At 40.3% G+C, this 12,781-nt stretch overlaps 1 protein-coding gene across 2 annotated transcripts; it reads left to right on the top strand.

Moving 5' to 3' along the window:
* The first annotated feature begins 1,295 nt into the window (after nt 1-1,295).
* Nucleotides 1,296-12,743, top strand: adam10a (ADAM metallopeptidase domain 10a). Of its 2 annotated transcripts, none has more exons than XM_037247377.1 (16): nt 1,296-1,702; nt 3,734-3,884; nt 5,643-5,761; nt 6,166-6,324; nt 6,573-6,673; nt 6,843-7,001; nt 7,086-7,178; nt 7,400-7,577; nt 7,812-7,975; nt 8,063-8,246; nt 9,722-9,872; nt 10,397-10,580; nt 10,663-10,774; nt 10,877-11,097; nt 11,173-11,299; nt 11,612-11,697. In XM_037247377.1, the coding sequence occupies exons 1-16, from the start codon at nt 1,642-1,644 to the stop codon at nt 11,680-11,682; spliced, it is 2,235 nt and encodes a 744-aa protein (XP_037103272.1). In that variant the 5' UTR covers nt 1,296-1,641; the 3' UTR covers nt 11,683-11,697. The 2 variants fall into 2 exon arrangements, with proteins under 2 accessions (XP_037103272.1, XP_037103271.1); XM_037247376.1 differs by lacking the exon at nt 11,612-11,697 and adding an exon at nt 11,833-12,743 and having other exon boundaries at nt 1,298-1,702.
* Nucleotides 12,744-12,781: the final 38 nt, after the last annotated feature.

Raw genomic sequence — 12,781 nt, 5'->3', positions numbered from 1 at the left:
GATGCACGGGAAGGCAGTTCACCCATTAACTCGTTCCGTCACTGATCCATTCTCGCGATGACCTGGAAATGCAAATCACTCACTCAGTTACGTCATTTTCTTCTTCGTTTTTACGGCGAGGTGGCACCAGCTTCAATGCGCATTACCGACACCTACTGGTTGATATGAACTGAAAAAAGAACGAATCACTTTAGGAAGTGACTCACTGAATTCACTCGTTCTTTTGAACGAAGCGTTTACTCCCGAGCCAACACACCACCACATATTATGCGCGTCACCTGTGGCGATAAATCCATATTTTAAGTAGGACTCCAGAAATGTTCTTTTAAATGCAGCTTTCCTTTTCTTAGAAGTCGTAGCCTCTTCTTCCGTCTCCTCATTGGTCTTTTTTCCCTTTCCGAAGAAGCTTTCCAAGCATCTCTTTCTTGCTCATTTTTTGCTTGCTTGATGATGATGATAGAACTTTATTCATCCCACAGCAGGGAAATTCACTTGTCACAGCAGCGCGTATGAGTGCAAGAATAATACGAGTGCAAGAATAAAACAAGTGCCAGAATTACCAAAAAAAGGGTAAATAACAGACAAGGACAAACACAAGTGCTGCAAGTAGAGACGAAACACATTCATTTTATCAGGTGGCATGCATGTTGTAAAGTCTGACAGCAGAGGCTCGACTGAGGAGACATGTCACGTGCCCGAGACGAGCGTCTTGACCTGAACCGATGGATGTAATTGGGAGAGAATCGCCAATTTTTTATATATTTTTCCAAATAAATTCTTACTCATTTTTGCTGGCTTGACTGGGGAATCTTGTCACGTGACCGGGACGAGCGTCTTGACCTGAATTCATTGATCGTTGATAAAAAAAAAATAAAAAAAAGTGACCGGTACCGGTCCGCGGACCGGTGGTTGGGGACCTCTGCCCTACATTATACATTGATCTGAGCGTAAGTCCGCGCACTGTACGTTATTACAGTTAAGTTGTTGTTGTTGTCATTGGTGTTTTCAAATCAGAAAATATAAAAATGCGATACTGCATTATAGAGTTGTGTTGTGTATTTCACCAGAGCCAAGTCTTTATGATATCAGTAAACTTTATCCACTCCTAACCCAACTCTTTAAGATCACTTGGTAATTAATAGTTTATTTATTAATTTGATAAAATGAACAATAGTAGTAATAGATACAATCACAATAATCAAGAACTAAAAATCTATAGCTTACTACTGTCACTCCCAATGTTGTCGAACCCGGATGTTAGGATTTGCGGAAATACACAAAGTGGCTGAGTGGTTCATGTAAACAAACCGTAGACTACTCACCGGCGTTGCGTGTTTATGTTACGCATAAAAGCAAAACTCTGACTCGTCACTTGTCGTTTTACGATCGTTTCGTCGTGTTTTTTTAATTTCGTGTAGAGTGTGCTTTAATTTGTCACAGATCTGTTGCCGAAGAGCGTTAACTGTGGGGGGGCGGTTTTACGCTCGTGACGTCACGCTGTCGGAGAAACGCAGAGGTGTTAACCCAGTGAAGAAGCCGCAGAACTAGGAAGCGCCACTATTTCAACATAACTAAAAACTCATCCAAACTACTACCAACCTCGCCTATATAGTTATTTTATTTCTTTTTTGACCAAAGGGGATGTTCGCTATGATATTAGTTAAACTGCTCCTCACGTTTAGTTGCATTCTCCATAACACAGGTAAGACTTGTAACGAATTCTCACGTACATAAGAATTGTCTCCTTCAATAGACTTTGGAAAGAATTTATGAACATTTATTTAAAATCAGCCGTTTCGGAATTTAGTCGATGTTTCCCATCTTAGTCGACTAAGATAAGATCTTATCTATTACTACTAGTACGCTCCCACCCCAACACGCAGTCGCGCACACTCCTACTGCCACTTTTGGCAGCTGAAATCATTTTAATCGATATATTATTACGCTCTTAGTCTTAAGTAAGAGTCAGCGTACTAGTGTAACCACTGTCTTTATAGTAACTTTGTTTTCAAACTTGATCTTTCTGCACACTAGTAAATAATACAACTTTGTCATACTACTTGGACAACTGCATGTTTTCAGTAAGTGGAGCAAAACCTTATTAAATGTTAAATTTTCGTGACTAGTTATGGTACTAGTAGTAATTAGTACAACTAGCATGCAGTTTTCTTCACTAGTAACGAAGCTGTTATTATACTAGTGGTGACAGTGGGACCTTTCGCAAGGCTATTGATTAAATGGTCTAACAGCTTAACGTCAACCATATGAGCATTTTTTTCCTCAATATGAATAATTTCAAATTAATGCTCAAATGTCTTTCCATCATTATATTAGACTAAGCATATACAGTAGAAGCTACAGTATGGTAACATTAATATTACACTCCCAAATATTATAAACTATTAATGTCCATGTACTAGTACGCCCTTGATCGCTAATTCTTCAGGACAGGCAGAGGAATCTGGTTGTGTGAGCGTTTGTCTATTGGATTTTATGAACAAGTTGCTGCGAGCCTGTAACAGTCTCTGCCTGTCAGGCCCTTGCTACATGGAACCAAGTGAAGTATATATATATTTAAAAATAAAAAAGCAATGTGATAAAGGCAGCGTCTCTGGCATCTAGGATTGATATATATACTTACTTTTCCGTTTCAGTTCTCAAGAGGAAGCACAGGATCTCAGAAGTTTGCATCCATGATTTTCATAGCCAAGCTGTATTACATTTATTCATAGAAGGGGGAGAACCCCCCCAAAAACTTCTTTAGAATAATGTGTTCTGTGCAACTCAACTAGTCTTAAACACAGCTTTCTGAATAATGTTGCAACACAAAAAGCCCCACCTGTTTTTACCAATGTCAGGGGCCCACCATTTTGCCACTTGCTGTCAACTGAAAATGACATCACAATGGTTCAGTCTGAGTAACTGTGATGTCATTTTCAGTTGACAGCAAGTGGCAAAATGCCCCCCCCCCCTTCCAAGACGGATAAATTAATTTTGCCACAAACACTATTAATCTGAATGCTGTGTTTAGACTACGTATACTGTAATCACATACAACATATTATAAATAAAACGTTTGGGTTTACTTCCCCTTTAAAGCACTATTGTTTTGGCTGAGAATTGCTAGTTAGAATACATTGTAATGCCCCCACACGCTTCCAAGAATTGACGTTGACCCGCATCCCAACATTTTCTTGTCTAAAATACAAAATAACAAATCATTGGTAATGTAATCTAAATATCCAACAATAGCTTCAGCTCTACTGAGAATATAAAGGAGTATGTAACCACCTGACCATGAAGGGAACCACTGAGTGAAAACAGTGCCTCACGGGCCTCCTGGGGGGAAAAAAACAACAATCAATCCTCGATTCGTAAAGGACTGTTCGTCATGTGATTCTTCTGTGAGGTTCTTTGTCATTGCCCAAAGAGAGAACTAAGAACAACTAAGTGGTCAATATGAAAGCCAATAGGATTAACTTTGTGGCATGTGTTGCATGGAATAATATAATAAAATGTACTCAGTTCACCAAATCATACTTTACAATTTTGAATGCTTAAATTGTTTTTTGTTTTGATGTTTTTAATCGATAAGCACAATGGTTAAGAGTAGTAATGTTAAAATTTTAGTGATACCCATATTGACCGGTATCTCAAGGCACTATTGCAATACCAGTGAAAAATATTTTTTGTGTCTCAAGAATTTTGACATCACCTTTGTATTTCTTTGCAGCCCTATTGAAAAGACCCTTGAACAAATACATTGGCCATTATGAGGGTCTATCCTACGACACCGAGGCCCTGCACAAGAAGCACCAGAGAGTCAAGAGGGCGCTCACACCTAAAGACGAAACCCTGCACCTGAACTTCCATTCCCACGGCAGGTCAGTCGGGGAACATTTTGCTCAAGGTCTCATTCATCATCATCATCATCGGTTTAAAGTCCGCTTTCCAGGCGCCGCTGGGTTGGACTGGGTTCTCGATATGGCTCTCATTAAAGATAATAAATAATAATAAATGATTTAGTGAGTCTCAGTTTATTGTATCACAAAAAAATGGCATTTGAACAGGGGCTCTTTCTATGTCCACTGTTCATGCATTGTAATTGTGTGGATAGTTTCTGCCCCGTGCAAATACCCTTTACTTTTGTCCACACCCAAGTCATAAAAGGTTATCGAGTTCTCCAAAACGGAACAATTTCCTGCACTCTTTAGTTTTGCTTGTATTTAGGAGACAATCACTATCGTTGACACAGACCGCTGATGATGTCATGTTTGAAGTAGGCAGAGACAGAAGCAGTTTGAGATTGTGTTTTCTGTTTTTCACAAAAGTAGTGTAAATAGCCCAAAAGAATAATCTTTTTTGTCTCTTTTGTCTCTGCGGTTCTGAAAAATGTTGAGCTCTTGAGGCTACAAGCCGCCACAAAAGCTTTTTGTAACAAAAGAAAAGGCTTCCTTGTGATGCCCTGCTCACATGAATATTAATGCTAGGGTCTGGCGATAATACCGAGGACTTTTTTTTCTCTCCTGGTAAATTATTTCTTCACAAAGATGTACCATAGTTGTTTATTTTTTAAATCATGTCAATATTTGTGGTCTACTCAGTAGATTCTAGAACGTACACAATGAACCCATGTTACATAAATAACAGTGATCACTTAAACAGCCGCAAACACACAAAACAGGAATGGTTAATAAGGGTTAATAAGATTCACTTCCCTTCATACTAACAATGCAAAACACCATTGACATGCTAACCGTTACGATAATGCAATAGCGGTTTCACAAGCAATGGATATGAACACAAACAGTGGAGCAAAACATGTAGACAAAAAAATGCAGTCAGAGGCATATGTTCTATATCCTCTACAGAAAATTACAAACATCGTAGCATCTTGATGAGTCACTTACAAATGTAGTAATTAAGAACTAGGTACTCTCCTTTTGTGCCTACATAACTGTTTGATGAGTGTGTGGAATATCTTGTGAGAATAACCACATGCAGAGCCAGACTTCAGTTTGCATAATCTCTTTCAAAATCACATTCCACCACATCACATGAAGTGCACATGAGCTATGGAGTTGCCCAAACCTGAGGCAATGCAATGACTGCTCACTATACTTCCCAATTCAACACAATTCAGCAGACAATGGTTGAAAATGTTCCTATCAACAACAATGATTTTCATTGGTACGCTCGTGTCTACTAATGGTACTTGGCAGTTTTGGAGAATTCTATCACCAGGAAGCGAAGTGAACACTCATTTCATACACTAGGACTAGGTATTAGCATGAGAAATTTCATGTCTTGTTACAAAATCAGATATTTATGGCATGCTACCCTATCCTGGAAGGTTCACATGCTTAAGATAGGAACTGATTGAGGCAATGTGAAGACGTGCTAAGAATTCAAAACATTATGCGCATTCATCTTGGAAAAAACAAAGACTTGGTGCGCTCTTCCCACTTTATCAATCACATCTATGAAAAAAAAAATCCCTATGGGCAATTTGGGGTATACGTCAAAGATGCCACCAAAATAGTCTAAATCATTAAAAAGTCTCTCACTCCGGCACATAACTGTAAGAGATGCGCTTTGTATGGTGAGGTATGTGACATACTGTACTTTTATTCCATATTTAGGCATTTCAATCTGCAGATGAAGAAGGACACATCAGTGTTTTCTCCAGATTTCAGCATGGAGGTGTCAGGGGAGGACGAACCAATTGACACGTCACATATCTACAGTGGGGAACTTCTAGGTAGGTCTCTTAATTTTCATCACAACACAATTTATAAGCACTGAGTTCCTTCTGTTCTTGATGACATCCCCCTTTGGGCAAACCCGCATGCTATTTCTCGTGCAAAGTCCAATATCCTGTTTGTCAGGTTTGTGTGTCTGAGAGAGACAGAATGAGACATACATTCTCTTCCTGTTCAGGGTCTTCCCTTGGAATATTTAGCCGCATGTTTGAATCATTCTCTTTAAGGGTATGAATCTGTTATCATTAAATGTGTTAAGAATGACAATCCTGTGGTTTTATGAGCAACGTTTTTATCAAGGTGCATGAAATCGTCACCTCTGCAACTTTAATTTGCGAAAAGTAAAACACTTTGCCACCATAGGGCTCAATGAAAAGTGCTTCCATCCACCTTTGTGTTTCAGGTGAAGAAGGAACACTGAGCCATGGTTCTGTGATCAAGGGGCGATTCGAGGGCTTCATTAAAACACATCAGGGAATGTATTACGTTGAACCTTCAGAAAGGTATTTGAAGGAGAAGACTGGCCCCTTTCATTCCATCATTTATCATGAGGATGACATCAGTAAGTATCTTCTGTTTTCACGATGCTAAAAGCTACACTGAGATTTATGTGGGGCTTAATTGCATTGTATGCATATGTAAATTTTATATAAACTATGCATATATTATACTACACTAGGAAAAACAAAATAGATGTCAAACAGGAAATAAGTGGATATTGGAAAACACATGAATGAAAATGACCACATAGCTACAAAAGAGCCAATAGACTATATTGACTAACCAGGCAATCATCTTTTTTTCTGCCAGCTTACCCTCATAAATATGGCTCTGATGGAGGCTGTGCTGATCACTCAGTGTTTGAAAGGATGAGGAAGTATCAGGCATCTATGATTGACCCGCCTGTCAAAGTAAGTGGCAACATTACTGATAATGCATCACAACATCACATATTGTACACACACTACAATTATAATCCTTTACAAACCGTCCTTACACTATTGCTAATGTAGCCCATACCTCTACATTTTATACTTCTATTTAAAAAACAATTTATTTCCAATGTCCATTTGTATATAGAGTGTGACTGGTCACCATGTGGATGAGAGCGTCTACGGTCCTGTCATTTTACGAAAGAAGAGAGCAACGGCAGCAGATAAGAATATCTGCCAGCTTTATATTCAGGCCGACCACTTTTTCTACAACTACTATGGCAGCCATGAAGCTGTCACTGCACAGGTATTATCCCATAGACACGAAAGAGCATGAGTTGTCCTGAGATGCTTTTCCATTCATCTAAAGCTGATATAACTTTGGTCACAGATCGCCAGCCATGTTCAAGCATTAAACTCCATTTACCAGATCACAAACTTCAATGGCATTCGAGATATCGGCTTCATGGTTAAAAGGATCAGGGTGAGTTGGATCTGACAAAGCTGTGTTGAGCCTTCACACGCCAAGGTCTGGGGATTACTATTGTGCTATGTAGTGATGGCAGATTTTGACTTCTGACCTTGATAAAGCAACTGAAATATGATACCTTGGCAATAACCAAGACATCAGGAAGAGTGATGATTGCACATATAGCAAAGGGGTTGTCTTTGTAGAAGAACCTGATTGTTGACCTCACCTCTTAGATCAACACCACAAATGACCAGATTGACAACCCTTTTCGTTTCGCCAACATCGGCGTGGAGAAGTTTTTGGACCTCAACTCTGAACAGAACCACGATGACTACTGCCTCGCCTACGTTTTCACCAACAGAGACTTTGACAAAGGCGTCCTAGGGCTGGCTTGGGTTGCCTCTCCCTCAGGTGTGTCACATTCACACAGTTTGGGTGATCGTAACGAATGAACTGCAGCAATAACTGAGCAATTAATTATTACGCAATAAAACCACAAGTCATGTCACTTGATATTGCGTCATCTAAAGAGCTCAGAAGAGGCTATTTGAATGTCCCTTGGAGTTTTTTTTTTTAACATCACTAGCCATGACGAGCATCCTACGTCTTTTTGCGGTCACATAATCAGTGTTGCTCTGACGACAGGAATCTCAGGTGGCATCTGCGAGAAAAACAGATTGTTTGCGGACGGGAGGAGGAAGTCCCTGAACACTGGCATTATCACCGTGCAGAACTACGCCACTCATGTGCCTCCAAAGGTGTCGCACATCACCCTCGTCCACGAGATCGGACACAACTTGGGCTCGCCTGTAAATGCAAACACACAAACACTCAACTCGCTGTGGCACCGTTTTCTTTCAGCATTGTAATCAGCAACGCGTTGTCTATATTGGCAGCATGACTCTGGGATCCAGTGCACCCCCGGAGAGTCGAGCGATCCGGTCCAAAAGGAGATGGGCAATTACATTATGTATGCACGAGCCACCTCAGGAGACAAGATCAACAATAACAAGTTTTCAACTTGCAGCATTGGCAATATAAGCGCCGTTCTGGCAGTGAAAAAGGATGACTGTTTTGTTGGTAAATCCTTTAGTTTTAGTGCTCACGAACCGTTTTGTAGATATATTTATGCCCTTTACTGTTTGATGTTGCTGTGCCACTCTCCGATCTCCTAACTCATTCGCTGCCAGCCATCTTCAGATCCTTAGAACATTTTGACTCATCTTTTAAGAATATTGTAATCTGGGACAATGATAGCATACTAACAAAGGAAACCCGGTGCCTTGCAAAAGTATTCACACACACCCTTTTTACCTATTTTCTTACATTACAAATTCCAATTGAATCTGCAGAATGGTTGCAAATCATTAAGAAGACTGAGGTGCATTTATTTTAGATAGAAGCAAAAAAGGACATTTAAATGTGAAATATAAATAATTGTAGAAAGTGTAGCATTCTCATTGCTCCTGGTAGATTTGTCAAAAGGGAAAATTAAATGTGAAATGTAAATATTTTCTCTAAAGAAAAAAGGGGGGGGGGGGGGCAGAAAATGTGACATTCTCGTTGCTCCTGGTAGAGAAGCCAAAAGGGAAGATTAAATGTGAAATGTAAATATTTTCTTTAAAAAAAGGGGCTGAAAAATGTAATATTTATTCTCTGCTCCTGATAAATTTATTTAAATAGAGATGCTATTTATTTAAATAGAGATGCTATTTTCTGTAAAAAGTGGCAGTAACATACGTTCTCTGCTCTTCTTTTATTTAAATAAACAATATTTTGCATATGTATTCACCCAATTTTAAGGAAGCCCTTAAAAGGCTGCTGGGACATATACGCCAGAAAGACCTCAGAGGCTGCCACACCTCAGCAAGAGGCACCGCTAGCTAACCTGAAAGATCCCAGAGGATCTGTTTAGCACTGCTAAACAAACTCAGAAAATGTGTGGCAACTTGCTCAACTTGAAAACTGCAGCAGGTTTCCCTTGAGAATTGGACAAACATCCCAATGATAATGTGTAATGTTTGTAGTTTGCCCCCAAACGTTGTGCGCATGTAAATGTTTTAAAATCATTTTCTACAGATATTTCTAGACTTGATTTATCTTCAAAAAAATACTGCCTGCAATTTTTATAATTAGATGTCTTTTGTAGACTGGCTTCATTGACATCCGTTTTTTCTGTCAAGCAGGACAGTAACTGAAAGTTTTGTTTTTGTGACACCTTAAAACAAAAACAAGACTCTAGAAGAGCTTTTGATATCAACTATATAACTGAGATGCGCCCTCAATGACCCTGACTCAATGTATGGCCCAAGTGAGGGTCTGGCTTTTTTACATTGTGTTCCATCATTCACATCTTTTACCCAAATGTGGCGATCCAATGTGCTGCAATGCCACCTTCTACAGGTATCTAAGTCATGGTCGTTTTCAAACTTAAATTTCACACCACCATCAGTGAAAATGGATGTCAATGGCAGTGAATGAGTTATTTTCCCGTCTAGATGTTTTCTGAATCTGTTGGTGAGACTCACTTTTCATTGTGCTGTGTCTGAATGCAGTCTCTGGAATGCCCATCTGTGGCAATGGACTTGTGGAGGATGGAGAAGAGTGTGACTGCGGCTACAGGGATCAGTGTAAGGACCCATGCTGCTATGATGCCCAAGAAGACAAGGAAAAGAGCTGTAAACTCCAACCTGGAAAGCTCTGCAGGTCAGATGTGACAATATATATTTACACCAAATGCATACATTGCCATTGTACTTGTATAATGTCATCCATGAGCTTTTGGGGTTCATTTTAAGTTATTTTTGGGATTGCTCTATATCCTTATGACCTTTTTTTAACATGCAGTGTGGTACCTGAACACGTTCAATGAACAAAAGTTCATAAGATATTTTGGACGAACGTGAACTGAACGTAACGTTACGCATTTGTGCTTCGTGAACAATTTTGTGAATGCGCTCATTCTGGGGCCGAAGAACGGTTTTGACGGGCAGTTCACTTTAGTTCAAGGATGCCATTTTTTTTCTTAGACTTCAAAATAAAACTCGCTAAAAACTCAAAATAAACGAATGAAACATTATTACATCTCGGCGCAGAAAGACGCTAAGGCTATCGGCTAGTCTCCCCAGCCAGTAGTGGCTCAGGGTTTGCCTTCCTAAATCAGACTGTGACGATTGGAATAAATGCAAACCAAATGTCTGAAAATAAAAAACCCAAACCTTTCCTTGCAGTCCAAGCCAAGGCCCGTGCTGCACTGATGAATGCGCTTTCAAGAGCACACCTGACATGTGCAAGAAGGCGTCTGAGTGTGCTCTTCAGAGCAATTGCAATGGAAACTCTGCTCTGTGTCCTGCTCCCCAAGCCAAAGAAAACCTCACCTCTTGCAATGAGGACTCACAAGTCTGTATCAACGGGGTACGTGATCTTCGGTTTCACATCTTCTAATTGGACTCCATTGATTTAATTTAAACGGCCTCGATCCACTCATTTGGAGCAGGTCTGTTCCGGTTCCATTTGTGAGAAGTACAATCTAGAAGAATGCACATGTGCTATAGAGAACGACAAGGATGAGGCGGCTGAACTCTGTCATGTGTGCTGCATGGAAAAAAGTGAGTTAAGAGTCTGAAAAACAGCCCGAGCATTTTCATGCATGATGGTGAATCTTTAAGGATATGGATATTCAGGAAACAAATGTTCTTTTTTGCCATCAGTGAACCCCAGCACCTGTCGAAGTTCTGGCTCTGAGGAATGGGCCAAGTTCTTCAACAGAAAGATCACCAGTCTGCAGCCCGGCTCACCGTGCAACAATTTCAAGGGCTACTGCGACGTGTTCATGAGGTGTCGTCTTGTGGATGCTGACGGGCCTCTGTCAAGGCTAAAGAAAACGATTTTCAATGCGGAAATCTACGAGACCATTGCAGAGTGGATCGAGGTGAGTGTCTGGGATATCACGCATCCAATAATTGAACGTACTGTTGGTTTCATTTGATGTGTGACTCTCTTGCAGGATCACTGGTGGGCAGTGGTTTTGATGGGCATCGCTCTTATTTTGTTAATGGCTGGTTTCATCAAGGTCTGCAGCGTCCACACCCCCAGCAGCAACCCCAAACTGCCTCCTCCAAGGCCGCTGCCAGGTACCGGACACAGTATTGAGCTGCACAGCATTCCGCAGGGCCCCCCCCCTCCCACACACGACTGTCGCCCCAACGTAAACAAATGATTTGCACGGCTGATCAATAATAAATTGACAAGCCTGTTGAAGAGCACCTTGCTGTGATAGAGGGGGGACTATATAAAGATCCAGAATTTGAAAGAAGCCTAGGTTTCCATTGCCGTTATAAGATGAGCTGGGGCGGCGGTCGCAATGTCAGGCACGGTGGACTCGGTACCTGTATCTAGTGTTTATTTTGTCTGAATCCGATTAATTGCATTTCTATTTATTTCAGTAGGGAAAGGTTTATATGTCATACTAGAGGATGATACCATCTTCTTTGTGGCCGTCAACCATATAAGTTAAGGAATTTAATGTATAATATCACTTTTTGAGTGTGTAAAATAGCTTTTGTTTTGATAGGTTGTGTGTGTGTGAATTTAAGTGAGGTTGCTTAAAACCATTCAGCCACCGGTCAGCAAACCAAGTGTGACCTGAGCTCTATTTACCTTGCAGGTACCGGGAGATTCCAGCAACACGCCAATGCTCCGCGGCGTCATCGTCAAAACAGATCCCAGGAATACCAGATGGCTGAGCTAAGGCATTAACATCTTTGGCCTTTCGTTTCTTTTTCGTGCCTACACTGGAAGCACTTGAGTTTCTGTACCTTGACTTCTTAGCAACAGCCTCAAAATGAATCCATCTCTCCGGAGCGAGTCCTCTGTGCTGTGATAGCCAGCATATCATAGCTTTTTGATCGAAGAGAGATATTTTTTTGTTCAATGCTGTGACTGCTGCAGGAGTCCAATGGATACGCAAAATTTTACTGTCAGCCAACTCTGAGATGTCTTGTTGCTGTAATATATCACCTTTATATTCTTGACATGTGCTAGTACAAATGTTTCTACATGCCTCTTCAGAAGTATTGGAACAGTGAGGCCACAATTTTGGTATAGGCTGAAATAGAGTTTGCTTTAATTTATCGATCCATTTATCCATCCTTGTTTCTATCTACGCATGATGCACAAAAATGTGCCTATGACCAAACAGTTTGTTAAATGTATGGTGTTGGAGGAATTGAGTGATTGTTACTGAGCAGTTAGACTATGTGAAACCTTCACTGAAAAGTGCCTTTTTATGTTTTCCATCAAATGGATACGGACTCAATACGTGTGGGGGTAATTGCAGTTTTATGTTGCTGGGTTTTTAGCGGTACTTGTTTTGTATGTCGAAGCCAATTGGATGTGAAAATGTTTAAAGGTTTTTGTGAGCGTGTGTTTCTACACTGGAGTTTGTCAGATCTTAACAAACCAAAAAAAAAAAACAGTTATGGAAATTGCAGCTCTACTTGGCTTATGTTTTTGTACCTCATTTTTTTGTCATGTAAATAGTTGTTTTAAATGTTTTTGCTCTTCTTTGTATCCTTAAAAAAACGCTTTAAAAATGCATTAAACCTCTGGGCTCT

Source organism: Syngnathus acus, chromosome 3, assembly GCF_901709675.1.
Source record: "Syngnathus acus chromosome 3, fSynAcu1.2, whole genome shotgun sequence".
NCBI classification, from domain to species: Eukaryota; Metazoa; Chordata; class Actinopteri; order Syngnathiformes; family Syngnathidae; genus Syngnathus; species Syngnathus acus.
The sequence above is the reverse complement of the archived record's forward strand: the minus strand, read 5'-3'. Positions and strand labels throughout refer to the sequence as shown.

Excerpts from the sequence above, each read along its gene's own strand:
- adam10a (XM_037247376.1), top strand. The coding sequence starts at position 1,642 with ATGTTCGCTATGATATTAGTTAAACTGCTCCTCACGTTTAGTTGCATT. Across the intron at positions 7,002-7,085 it reads ATGAAGCTGTCACTGCACAG|ATCGCCAGCCATGTTCAAGC; the intron begins GTATTATCCCAT and ends CTTTGGTCACAG. Across the intron at positions 7,578-7,811 it reads TTGGGTTGCCTCTCCCTCAG|GAATCTCAGGTGGCATCTGC; the intron begins GTGTGTCACATT and ends CTCTGACGACAG.